Source organism: Zonotrichia leucophrys, chromosome 4, assembly GCF_028769735.1.
Source record: "Zonotrichia leucophrys gambelii isolate GWCS_2022_RI chromosome 4, RI_Zleu_2.0, whole genome shotgun sequence".
NCBI lineage: Eukaryota > Metazoa > Chordata > Aves > Passeriformes > Passerellidae > Zonotrichia > Zonotrichia leucophrys.
In genome coordinates, this window is record NC_088173.1 from 5,581,505 (window position 1) to 5,593,846 (window position 12,342).

The 12,342-nt window shown below is 34.7% G+C and overlaps 1 protein-coding gene across 3 annotated transcripts in view; it reads right to left on the reverse strand.

Moving 5' to 3' along the window:
* The window catches only part of ATP8A1 (ATPase phospholipid transporting 8A1), a 102,791-nt gene that overhangs the window by 25,495 nt on the left and 64,954 nt on the right, over positions 1–12,342 (reverse strand). For all 3 annotated transcript variants that reach the window (XM_064710329.1, XM_064710328.1, XM_064710327.1), the window contains 4 exons: positions 9,992–10,066; positions 9,751–9,873; positions 7,155–7,233; positions 3,212–3,273 (listed from right to left, as the gene is read on the reverse strand). In XM_064710329.1, coding sequence (XP_064566399.1) covers positions 3,212–3,273; positions 7,155–7,233; positions 9,751–9,873; positions 9,992–10,066 — 339 coding nt within the window. The remainder of the gene's footprint in view (positions 1–3,211; positions 3,274–7,154; positions 7,234–9,750; positions 9,874–9,991; positions 10,067–12,342) is intronic.

The following is a 12,342-nucleotide window of genomic DNA, read 5'->3' on the forward strand; positions in this document are numbered from 1 at the left end:
GGGAATCTTAACACACAGAAATTATTGGTTTGGTTAAACTTTCAGAAGACAAGAAAAAGTAAATTGCTACTAGAAGATTTAAGGATACAACCCAGTAATAAACGAATAATAGAACATTAAGAATTTCTAGATTCCATTAATAATGGCCACTCTATTGATTTGGAAAACTCTTCTTTTGCATTAGAAATCTTATCCTTGCTTCTTAGAACTCTGTAAGTCTGGCTCTTACAAAGGTGTTGGCATCTTTATTGATGGTATTTAGGTTACACAGAAAGGTTTGTGAAAAATTGTAGTAGTCCTCTTCAGTAGAGACTGAAGGCACTCTAGCTACAGACAGGATGACTACAACTTTGTACACCAAGACAGATTTAGAAGAGACAGATGCTGGACTGAAGGAAGCTTGCAATTGTTCAAGTTTACATTAATCTAAACTTAAAAAACAACCAAAAGTTTTGTTCACTTCATCAGTAAATGAGTCATCTGCACCAAACCCTGAAAAGCCCGGGTTAAATGTTGGTAATATAAGACTTATGTTCTGCATACAAATAACATGTTGAGTAAGTTTGTTATGTCATTTTCATTATTCCCTCTGATCTTTACCCTTTTCTTCTCTTTATACTTTTTATACAGCAGCCTCTGAAAACATCACGTTTGTAGGACATGCTCCATTTTAGCTTACAGATGAGCAACAGGAAAAAGTTTATAATCCTAGAGCAAGGACTAGTTGATCCAGGAAAATTGTTTATCTCCTTCCTTTGAAATTCACTCAAGCAAGTTTTCTGTTTAGCACAGATATGGTTATGACATTTTGTAACTCACTCGTGGATGTGAATCACAAGTTTTGCTTTAATTGTATTCTGAAGAATATGAGGCTGATAAAAGAAGTCACAAAGACCAAGCTCCAACTCTAACAGCTATACTTTAAATTCCAGCTTGTTGGACAACTTGGCAGCACTGGCTGTCAGTGAGTCTGTTTGTATCAAATTTCAAGCAGCCTCAGAAATTCAAAAGAAATGTACTTCAATCAGAGGCTGAAGCAACTAGTTAAATATGTATGACAAATCTTTCACTCTGTCTGGTGCACAGAAGGATACAAACACTGCAAGAAAGCTTCCACCTATAAGCTTATACTTTCAATTCTGAAATCCTGAAATCTCCTATTTCAACTGTGCTATTAAGGCCCCCCCAAAAAAAAAAACCAAAACCAACCTCACACCACCACAATTTCATTATCTAAAACATGTGTGAAATCTAATTAGAAGAAAATTGAGGATGATTATGAGTATTATAATTTGCTTGGTCTATCCAATTTGGGTTCTGGATTTGGATGCATGAAAAAAAGTTATGGAAAAATAACCCAAACAAACTCCTTTGGTACACTTGGGTCAGTCATAAGAGAAGTAAACATCCTTCAGGATAAGATCAAACATTGCTGCTGCATAGACAAAATGTATACACAAAACAAACACTGCAGATCTCCATAAAAGGAAATACACATTGTGAGTATAGAGCCTTTACTGACCTGTGATGGGATCAGATCTGATATCCCTAACAAAATCACCAACTACACACAGCCACTCCCTCAAGAATATGGGGTTTAATGCTCCCTCCTCTGCTTCAATAGTGCTCTAAATCCTACCCAGGGAGCAAGAACTCAAACTGGTATTCTGTATAAAGACTGAGATTTTTTTTTAAATAAACGACTCTCCAAAATGGTCATACAGATATTTTCACAGCACTCGATTCCTATTTGAAATTTATGTTTAAAGAAATAATTCCAGGACATACTATGAATCATTGCATATTTCTGAATTTTATTTGTGGATCCAAAGAAATGAAACTATATCACCTCCTGAATTCCTTTCTTATTGACTTTTGCAAAACTGATGACTACAGACATCTGTAAACCACATTGTAAACAGTATGAGAAATGAGAATTACCTTAGCCTCAGAATTTTGATATGACTGACAACTGTTACTACTCATATACCTCACAAAAACAGATTAAAAAAAACCCAAAAAACTCTCCACCCTAATTTTGAAAACCTCTCCAAAAATCACGTTTGTTCCAGATTTCCTTGAATTCCTGTGCAAGAGCAGGAAAACACCAATTGCAACTTCTATATTTCCCCAGACTTTTAACCTGAAGTAAACAAAAATAGTTTTTTTTGGGAAATTCTTGAGCACTTTGCAGGTTAGTAGCAAGAAATTAACTACCTCTCAAGATTGTCAAGTTTTAGCTCTCCTAGTTGAGAAGCAGTTGCAGAATGTGACATATGAGCAGCATTGTGACCTCTGTTTTAGCATGTGTCTAGAATATTTTCCTTTTATTTCAGTTATGCTGTTTCCTTATTCCCCACAGAAGTGATTTTGATGTGAATTCATATTACAGCCCCTTACTTTAATGGAAGAATTCATTTCTTTTTTGTACCTGCCAACAGTGAGGAACTTGAAAAATTAATTAAACTTTTAACATTGAAGAACAGAGGAGCATTAATCTAATTTTGCTTCTAAGACAGATCTTGGAAAACCCACTATTGAGTAACATTCATATCTAATAAGTGAAAGGCACATATTTAGCTTCACTAATTTATTCTAGGAGATAAAAGGTTAAAAGGAAAACAACCAATTACGACTACTATCTATGAGAGCAACAGAAGTTTACTGTTAGGTAGGAGTCAGGTGTATTTCTGGTGGTTTGACTGCCTCTGAAAAGGGAGGCACAACCTTTATTCAATATGACTCATTACCTCTTTTAAGGCCTCATGATAAATTAAGAGAGAGAACAGGATTGTATCATCAGAAGCCCACAAACCACTTCTATAACCAACATCCTGAGATTTCTCCAATGCAAATGCTTAAACTAAATTAATAAGCATGCTAATTAGGGAATTAGAATTCCCATTATTTAAAAAACTAGACAGTTAAGAGTAAAGAACAAATGTATCTTCTGCAACTTTATGAAACTGCGTTGTTTTAAAAACTGGAATTAGAACACAAAGTGCACTCCAAACCTTCTTGAGGAGTCATTCAAGAGCCATTTCTTAAGGCACTTTTTAAGGCACTGCACTAAGTCTATTAATTTATTTCTATTACTATTTCTATTAATTTATTTCTATTACTATTTCTATCTATTTCTATTACTATTAATAGAATTAATAGTAATAGTAGCAGGATATCTTTAAAATAGTTAGAGCCAATGTAGACTTACAGTGTATACAGTGTTACCCAGGAGCAGGTAATCAGAAGTTTTGCCATTGCCGAATACAGTACCTGGAAAAGGAAACAGGGATAAAAATAAAAACATTCAAACATCCACAACAGGACTACATATGATCTTAATTTTGATACAAAATAGATGGCAGCACTTTCTACAGGGTACTGAGATATTTCATTTTGAACTGCACTGAACACTAGAGAACTATGACTTGTATCATGTTTAGTGCTCTAAAACTTTCAGGGACTTCAGGGATTATGCAGGAAACGGGAACTTTTTGTGACACCATATACCAATAAAACCAATTTTGTATTCAGTAGAGTGCAATTAGAGTTTTATCAGATATAAAATCTTATAATCAGAAAGATGTGAAATATAATGGTTAGAGTATATATTGCTTAACACACAAGTAAGCAGAAAGCTTAGAGTCAGACTTTCATAAATTCCGTTATTTTTGGTATGGAAACTTATCTTTGCTCTTATGCATATTTCTAAATTCAACTTCAGTAAAAATACAAAATATACTCAGTTTAAATTCTTGAGATGCTTGTCATTCATAAAATTTTCAAAATTTACCCAACTCAAATATGTGGATTCATATAAGTACACACACATTTGGCACATATGGAAACACACACACACATCAGTTATGCAGAGTCAGAGCTCTCAAGAGAGGCATTTTCATAAAAAATCATATTTTCATAAAAACCACATGTTTCCTAAGATGAAGACTCTAAAGCAGTGAATTTTCCATTATTTACCAGAAGTTCATGAGTATTTTTACAGCATAGGCTTTTCTGATCCCAGTTCTGTCAAATTTATTTTTAGACATGGGATGATCAACAGCTGAATTATTATGAGGAAATTCCTCATTCTCAATTAAAAGTGCTGAGGTGGCTGCATTTTCCCATGTTCAGTTTTGAAATGCTTCTAGCATTCAAGGCTGTTCAAATACTGCAACTAAACCAATAAAATTATAATGCTCTGCTGTAGAGGTTCTAACCACTGGGATATTGCTTTTTACTGCATTATACAGAGTGTTAAATGCTGTGTATGTAGTAAGTAAGGACAAAAGACAATAAAAAAAAAGAATAATAAAGAAGTATTTTTAAAAAAGTTGTATTGGGGAAAGAGAAAAATAAAGGTATTTCTCTGTGGGGGGAATTAAGGGATAGATTTCTAACTCCTCTGATTAGGCTGGACAGAAGAAGGTGACAAAAATGGTGATAAATGCTGATAAAAACAGGCTGTAGTTGGAAACACTTATTTTCTACTATCTCAGCTGGCACATGGTATATTAAACACTGCTAATTAAGTATGTTTTCATATTTGTGTTGAGTGTTTTTCCAGCCTTCATATCATCTTTATATATGCTTGAAATTAAATCCATTTTGGTTGTGGATGAAGAATGCTCCTCTCTAAAAAAGCTTTTCAGGACTTGTGAAGATAGTTTAACAAAGAAAAAAAAATGATGTATTTACTGATATTCTGGAAGAGACAGTAGGGGACAACTTCACAAAAAAATACTAGGACAGAAGTACTCCTTAACCTAGCTGTCTCCCATTCCATGATGAGGAGCTTACAATGGCTGCATCCTTAGCTCTAGTGTTAGTGGTTGCATTTCTGACACTTCCCCTATTTAACTTTCTCCCTGGGCAGACTGGCGCACCAAGAAGGACTATAGGAGCTGAAGCCTGAAAAAACCCCAACAAACTGAGACTGTAGCTTATTTTAAAGATTATACAAAAGAGGGAGCACCTAGTGAACTTACTAGTACATGAAATTTGGCTTCTCCCATTTATGTTGACAAAGTTGCATCTGAAGAAGCTTCTGTGAAGATTGATGTGTCACTTTTTGTATCCACATGACAGTACACAGAGTGTAAATTTTGTGTACTGTACAATGGTAAGGTCCCATGGAGCCAATTCTAACAAACAATTCTTGCAAATCCATACTTATTGTCTGATCATGTATTTCTTGATAGACTCTACTATGACATGCAGTTTGACATTTTCTGCTTACAGATAAGAAATAGGTGGACAAGCAAGACTATGACTAAACAGCAGAATTTGACCAAGAGAAGAGTGCCAAGAGATTTCAATCGTCTTCAACATTTGGTTTTCAACATTCTAATAAATACCTTCTCATATACCACTGCACTGCTTTACAATATATACCTAGCAGTAAAGAGCAAAGTGAGAATAAGATAGAGGAATGGGCAGGCAGCTAAGCCTATTTCCACCAGTGAGAGTGCTGGGACTCAGCACTCTGATGCACAAAGCTAAGCTATAACTTTCATATTTTAGGATCTACCTGCACCACTTCTTTGTTAAGAGAAGATGGAAGCAGGGACTTGTTCTCAGAAGTTCCTGTCTCTGGTACTCCTTAGGAAACTAATAATATTATTTCCCTTTTCTCACTACACATGCAGACACCAGAGATTTAGTTAATAGCATATCTCTTTTTTGCACTTGTATCTCCCTCATGTAAAACTCTGAGCACCACCAGACCCACCCTAGATACTGATTATATCACCTCACAATGTACCCAATTCCCCCAAATCCCAGTTCTGCTCCCTTACCCATCCTTTCTTTAGCAATGAAAGGGAAGGGCAGCAGGCAATTTGTTCAGACTCACAGAGGCCGCTGGCCAGCAAGGCAGTTCTAGCCCAGGGTTTGTGGGCTGAGGGGGCTGAGCTCTGCCAAGTGCTTGTACAGGTATCTCTGCCATTCACAAATGAACTCTGCATCACCACAGACACTCAGACAAGTGCTTGTACAGGTATCTCTGCCACTCACAAATGAACTCTGCATCACCACAGACACTCATTGAACACTTATCCATGATGTAATGCAAAAATCTCTCACATGGATTGGCTGCAGCTTTGAATGGGGATTTCAGTTTGAATTTGAGATTATGGTTTTAGAGTATGCACTGACATTTTGGGAATCTCATTCCTCCTGGGCTATCTAAACCTCTCCAATGCAAACTATTGCCACTGAACTTATATTCAATGTGATGTGAGTAGCCTTTCAGAGAAAACAGGCTGCCACATCCCTCCCTTTACCCATTAGGAGTCACAGAGTGTTTTTCCCTTAAGCTTTTAGGGCATAAGCAGCTGTTACTCAGCTGACCTGAGCTGCTAGTCTAAGCACTTTCAAAAGTCCATGAGAACATTTCTGTCCCCTATGCCAGGGCAGACTGCTTGGCTACATCACCAAAACTGAAAAGGGACTAATTTTCAGAAAAGCTGCAAAGTACACACTTGTTTTTTATCTCCTAACAAATTGGAAACAAAACAAAACCCCACCTTTATGAGAGCTCTTCCAGCCCCAAACATTCCCCAAAAATGGAACCAGTGCTTTCAAGTCTCCTTTAATTAGCACCACTTTCCTCTCAACCACCCCACTTCCTTCTGCAGCTCAAGCATATAGAACAGTTGAACTAGAGGATGGACAGGGGTGAGCAGTCCAAGATCACTGCTCCTCTGCCACAATCTCACTCATAGAAATATAAACTAGCAGATTAGTATGGCCTTGAACTAACAGGACAGAATATACACAGTAAAACTAAATGATGACAAAATGTAAGAGACAATACAAGGGATCATAGCATTTTAGAATCGTGCAGGTATTTACTGTGGTGGTGTATTTCATAAAAATTACCATAATTAAATAGCAATCTCTTTTTCTCCATCTTGTTTCAGCTTACATCAACACTATTGAAATAGCTAAATGTACATGTACATATTATTATTCCTGCTTTTACACAGATCTTAAATAAAACATTTTATGTATATGGCATCTGGTTTAGTTCTAGAAATGGTATCTTGAAATTTCACCACACTGAACTGTTATTATTTATAAAGCTTCCCTTAGAAATAAGACAATATGTAGAGCTTCTCAACATTTATATTTTTATTTTTCATAATACTTACCATGCTGAAGGGCTTTTAGTGGAAACCAAAACAGAATGAATGAATGGAAGAGGCCATTTAAACAATGAACCCAGAAAACCTAAGAAAGAGAAAACAGAAAATCCATGAGAACCATTTGCAATAAACTAGCTCTGTGAACCCTGACCTTTCTTTTTATCCGTGTGTTAGATTCACAAAATGTGTTTTTGTTAGGCCACCACTGTGAAGTAATATAACTGACAGGCACTTTCTGCCTCTTAGCTCTTCATGGGTCATTTGTTTATTTTTATGCTTTGAAAAAATGTGTGTATTATCTCCTCCTTTTAATTTCAATTCAGAAGGGAAATTAAAACATAAAAATATGGGAATATCATCAGAAAAATGAGACTAAACTAGACAGCTGGAACAATTCCTACATTCCAAGTGGGGAATTAAAAAGGACTCTAGCTTTTATAATTTGCATTTAGTATAAATTTAGATAATAGAAAAATTAAAACCTGAGTTACACATATGCCTAACCTACATATTCCCACACACAAAGGAATTAAAAAAGGACAAATATCAGTTTCTTCTTTAATTTCTCCTTATATACTCCATTCTTGAGGAGCACAATTTGATCATATTAAAATTCCTTTAGTGTATTTGCTGAACAACTGAAGCTTTACTTTCTAACTTATTTCCATTTGTAAAAGATGCCTTCTGCAAAGGATTGTATGAAGTTTAAGAAAAAACACTCTATTAACATTTTCCATAATATATTGCATAATGACATAAAAAGACTTAATAAAAAAAACGTAGCCCATTTCCTTCAGTATGGCAATATTGGTTTTTTCACTAACAATGCTTTTGACTGTTATGCCTTTTATTGTAACTGAATGATGTGTATCTTGAGTGTTAAGGTGTTCAAACAATTGAAATTAAGTTGCCTGTCTCACATTTTCCACAATGTCTCAACATCTTTTGTTAGATTATTCAGCTACACTTGGTTGCATGGTCCAATTTACACCCTAATACTTTGCACATTTAAACTTGTGCTACTCATTAACCTTTGTCTCTCCTTCTTGCTATGTCATTACCAGAAGTTTTTATTTGACAGAAAGCACAGGTGGGTGCAAGAAAAATTAGTTCTACTTTTCCATTTTCCTGACCAAGTCTTTTTGTCCCATGCTAATCCTTTAACCTCTGTCATGACCTCATAACCTTTGATCCCTTTTACCATAACAAATATCTGCATCAATATTCAAGGCAGTAATGTTTCCAAATCTTTAACACCAACTATTCAACTTATATAGGTGGGAATTTTGTAGCTGGTGAGTTTGTAGACATTTGCTCATAGCAAATGTTGTATGGGAACAGTCACAGAATTTCCAATTAAGTCAACAATACATCTGTGCAATAAAAAAAACCCCAAAAACTAAAGCTTATTTTAAAACAGAAACACAACTATTATAACTCATACTTACACTGTTTATTAAAACTATCACAACACAAAAAAGTGTCTGTATTTATGGGACCACGAAAAGCCTCATATTTGGAAAGCATTCACAGGGACACAAGAGACTGTTACAGTGTTCTTAAAAACTTTCAGGGTGGATTTTGAAAGGATGAAATGAGGAAGAAGGAGAAAAATCTCATCTGTTTCAGTGAACAAAGATAGTTTAGACAAATAATTATGTATATATTGGGGTAACTTGAGTTACATTGCACAAGTGGTGCAGATACAAGAGTTAAGTATGCTGTATCAGCTCTGCATATTTACTACAGACCATCACATGTAAGCATTGTTAATTCCAGGATATATTGAAAATGTCCCCAAGTTCAACATAAAATGACATTACTTGAAATGTCACAATTATATTTACGAGAAATAAAATCAGAAGAATCTTTTGCAAAAGTCAAATACTCATGAAATCACAGATTCAGGCACAAGTTTAACTTAGTTTTTTTCAAAAGACCTGTTTTATGGGCAATGCTGTACAAATTTTCTTTATTTTATGTATTAAAGAGTCCTACATTCTTTTACCATTACTTATACTAGTCTCTCTAAGATGAACATCACCCATTTCCCACCAAAAGTAGCTTCAGATTCCTTTTGATCCACACTGACGCATTCTTGACTCCCAAGTATTTTTTCCCAAAACTCAAAATTAAACCATAAAACCACAACTCCAAATTGACAAAGAATAGTACCATGTCCCTCCCTCTACAAATCTAGTGACAGTTCTCATTGTCTACTGCAACACTTCTCCACAGGCTTCAGTAATCCATTTCCATATAACAGTACAAATACATACAGCCCAGCAACAGTGAGGTCTAATCACTTCTGCCTACAGAAGACAGCTTTATTACCAGCAGGGGAAAAAAAAAAATGGGTTGAAAAAATGAAATCCTAGTTGTCCATTTCCATACTTGGTAAAAATGAATATATATATGTGTGTATATATATGTGTATGTATATATATATGATTTGTACCATTCACTGACAAGTGTACACCTGGAAACAATAGCAATAAAATCCCCCTCCATTTTTAATTATTAGCAGCATAGAATAAAAAGGGTAACTATACTGAATTCCTATGAATTTTTGCTTTATGTTTTGATTTTTACAAAGATCTACCTTAGTATTAAAGTCCAGTGCATTTTGGGAAGTCTTGTATAACTCAGGGTATTTCAGCATGTTTTCTTTTCGGCAGGATCTCTCAAATATTCCAAGAGTTAGAGGAGGCATTGCTGTAAACATCTAGGTGGTTTAAAAAGAAAAAAATTTCAACATTTTAGAGGTGAGGATTTGCTTAAAGATTGCTTACTCAAGAACCATTCATGGTTAAATGTACTTAAAGGCACACAAATTGTCTTACCACATTGTAAAGACCTATACACCATCTTTCAAAAAGAATTTGTCCAGAAAAGCCATTGACAAATGCAAACCAGACCTGCAAAAGATTAGAACTGTGTATTACTCAAATGTCTTGCAAGTTACAATAAACAGATTTTTCCTCAGCCTCTCAGAAAGGGATACCCCTACAACACATTTACAACACAACTGAAAATGTTGTGGTTTAAACCCATGTAAAAATTAATGATAAACCCAACTTTCAATCAAGAACAGACAACAAGCAATCTAGTCAGATACGTGAGCAATTCCACGTAAACAGGGAAACATTCAAAGGAGGTAGCTATTTTCAGAAGAAATGTCAGGTTCTTTAAGGTTTTAAGAGTGATTTAAGCTCACTTAATTCTTAATTATATAAAAATTCTGACAAATATGGGCTGCTGGAGGGGGAACCTACAAATCAGTAGTCATTGTCTTCCCATTGTTAGCAAATTTGACTAACAGAATTCATTGATTAACCTGCTGTTTAAAACTACCAATAATCCTTACTCATAAAAGGATTAGGCTTTACCAGAGCATTAAAGTAGAGCTACTTAGTTAAGAAGGACTAACTCAGCCACATAGGTACTGTAGAGAGGGAAGTGGACATCTCTTTAATTGCATAATTTTTATCATTTTTTGCTAAAAGGTTAAATGAAAGCAGATTTAATTTGAAACATGTGATAACATATTTTCTAATGTTTTACAGCACAGCATTCTGCACATCTACTTTCTCCCATTATTCTCATCCTTGAATTAGTGCAATGACAAAGTGGAGAAGCAGCACATCTGATGAATCTTTATGATCAAGTTACACTTAAACTATATGGCCTAGGAAAAACATAAGCTCTTAAGTAAGACAAGTCAAAGTAATTTGAACAGTCTACTCCATTTAACATTCAAGTTTTTCCAGTGAATTTTTAGATGCTGCTTTCTTACAGTTTACATTTCATTAAGGTTCATTAAGGAAGCATGAATTACTACAATCAATATGTATGTTTATCAGTATGTACCCAAGATGGCCTCCAGGTGACTGGATTCTATGACCAAACTCAGATTTTTTAAAAAAATCATGTGGTGCAATGTCTGAACATGTCTGTCACTGCTTTGAGATGGAAAACCTCCTGAATTTGGCAACTACTAACACTAAAAATGGGAGGTAAAATCCAGCCATAATTGCTATTTTTCAACAGATAAGAGTAATTTATTTTTTTTTTTGGTGGCCACTTATTAAAACAAGATTGGATACAAAGTCATGACTGTTCAAGGCTGCAATACAGAAAGAGCAAGAATATCCTGAATTTTCCAAAATCTCGCAATGCTAAAGTTGTTTACTTTGGTAGTTTTAAGTGCAACAAGCACAATTTTTTAACCTTTCAGACTATAAACTGAAAAGACAATGGAATTACTTTATTTTAGCTGAATCAGATTTTTAGTAGCTCTTTTTTATTTTGATTTTTGAATTTCAAAATATGAATTATGATTTAATTGTGATGAATTTGTTGGCAGCAGTTTCTCATTAGCTGACTGTAAAGGTTCAAGATGAGTACATAATCAATTGTGCATTACAGAATAATTAATTATGCAGTCAACATCAGTACAATTGATGCTTTTCCCCCTTGTTTGTATCAAATAATGGAGTAAATTTTAGAAATATTGATTTGAAAAGGTTAGGGTGGTGGAAGATATGTGACTCAGCAGCCGGTCATAAATATGTGTACATTTCATTGCTGGTAATTGCAAATAGAGTTAAGAAAAGTATCCCTCTCTAGGAAGAAAACAGAAGACCACAAATACACATAGGCTTGACCCTTCATAACCAAGGAGGGTATGGAAAAGACATTAAATTTCCACTATGATTTAACTAGCAGGCAAAGTGTTATAAAACACTAATTTAGAATGGAAGGCCTAAATACATCCACTGAATCTATTCCACATGTTGACTGCTCTTACAGGTAAATGATGTCAAGCAACACTTGGAAATGTTTTGGACTGACTTTTAAAAAGCAAGGCAAGTATTTAGAATAAAATTTTAGTTTGCAATGGAATGTTCCTTTCAGCTTATTTTGTACAGAATTTAAGTTAGAATTTTCAAGGTGTTTAAACTGAAAGTGGTTTTAGTAAAAAATTGTAAAGAAATCCTTTAAGGCATAGTATTGACTTCCTGAAATATTAGCATTTACTTTTTTCTAAAGAAAGCATTCCAGTTTTAGGCATTTTAGTTCATTTTAGTGCAATAAGGAACTGGCCTTGGTCAGAGGCCTAGATGCAAACTAAAGAGAGATGAAATCTGGTAGCATCTCTAAGTCCTGAAGTTCTTATGGAATATATCAATAA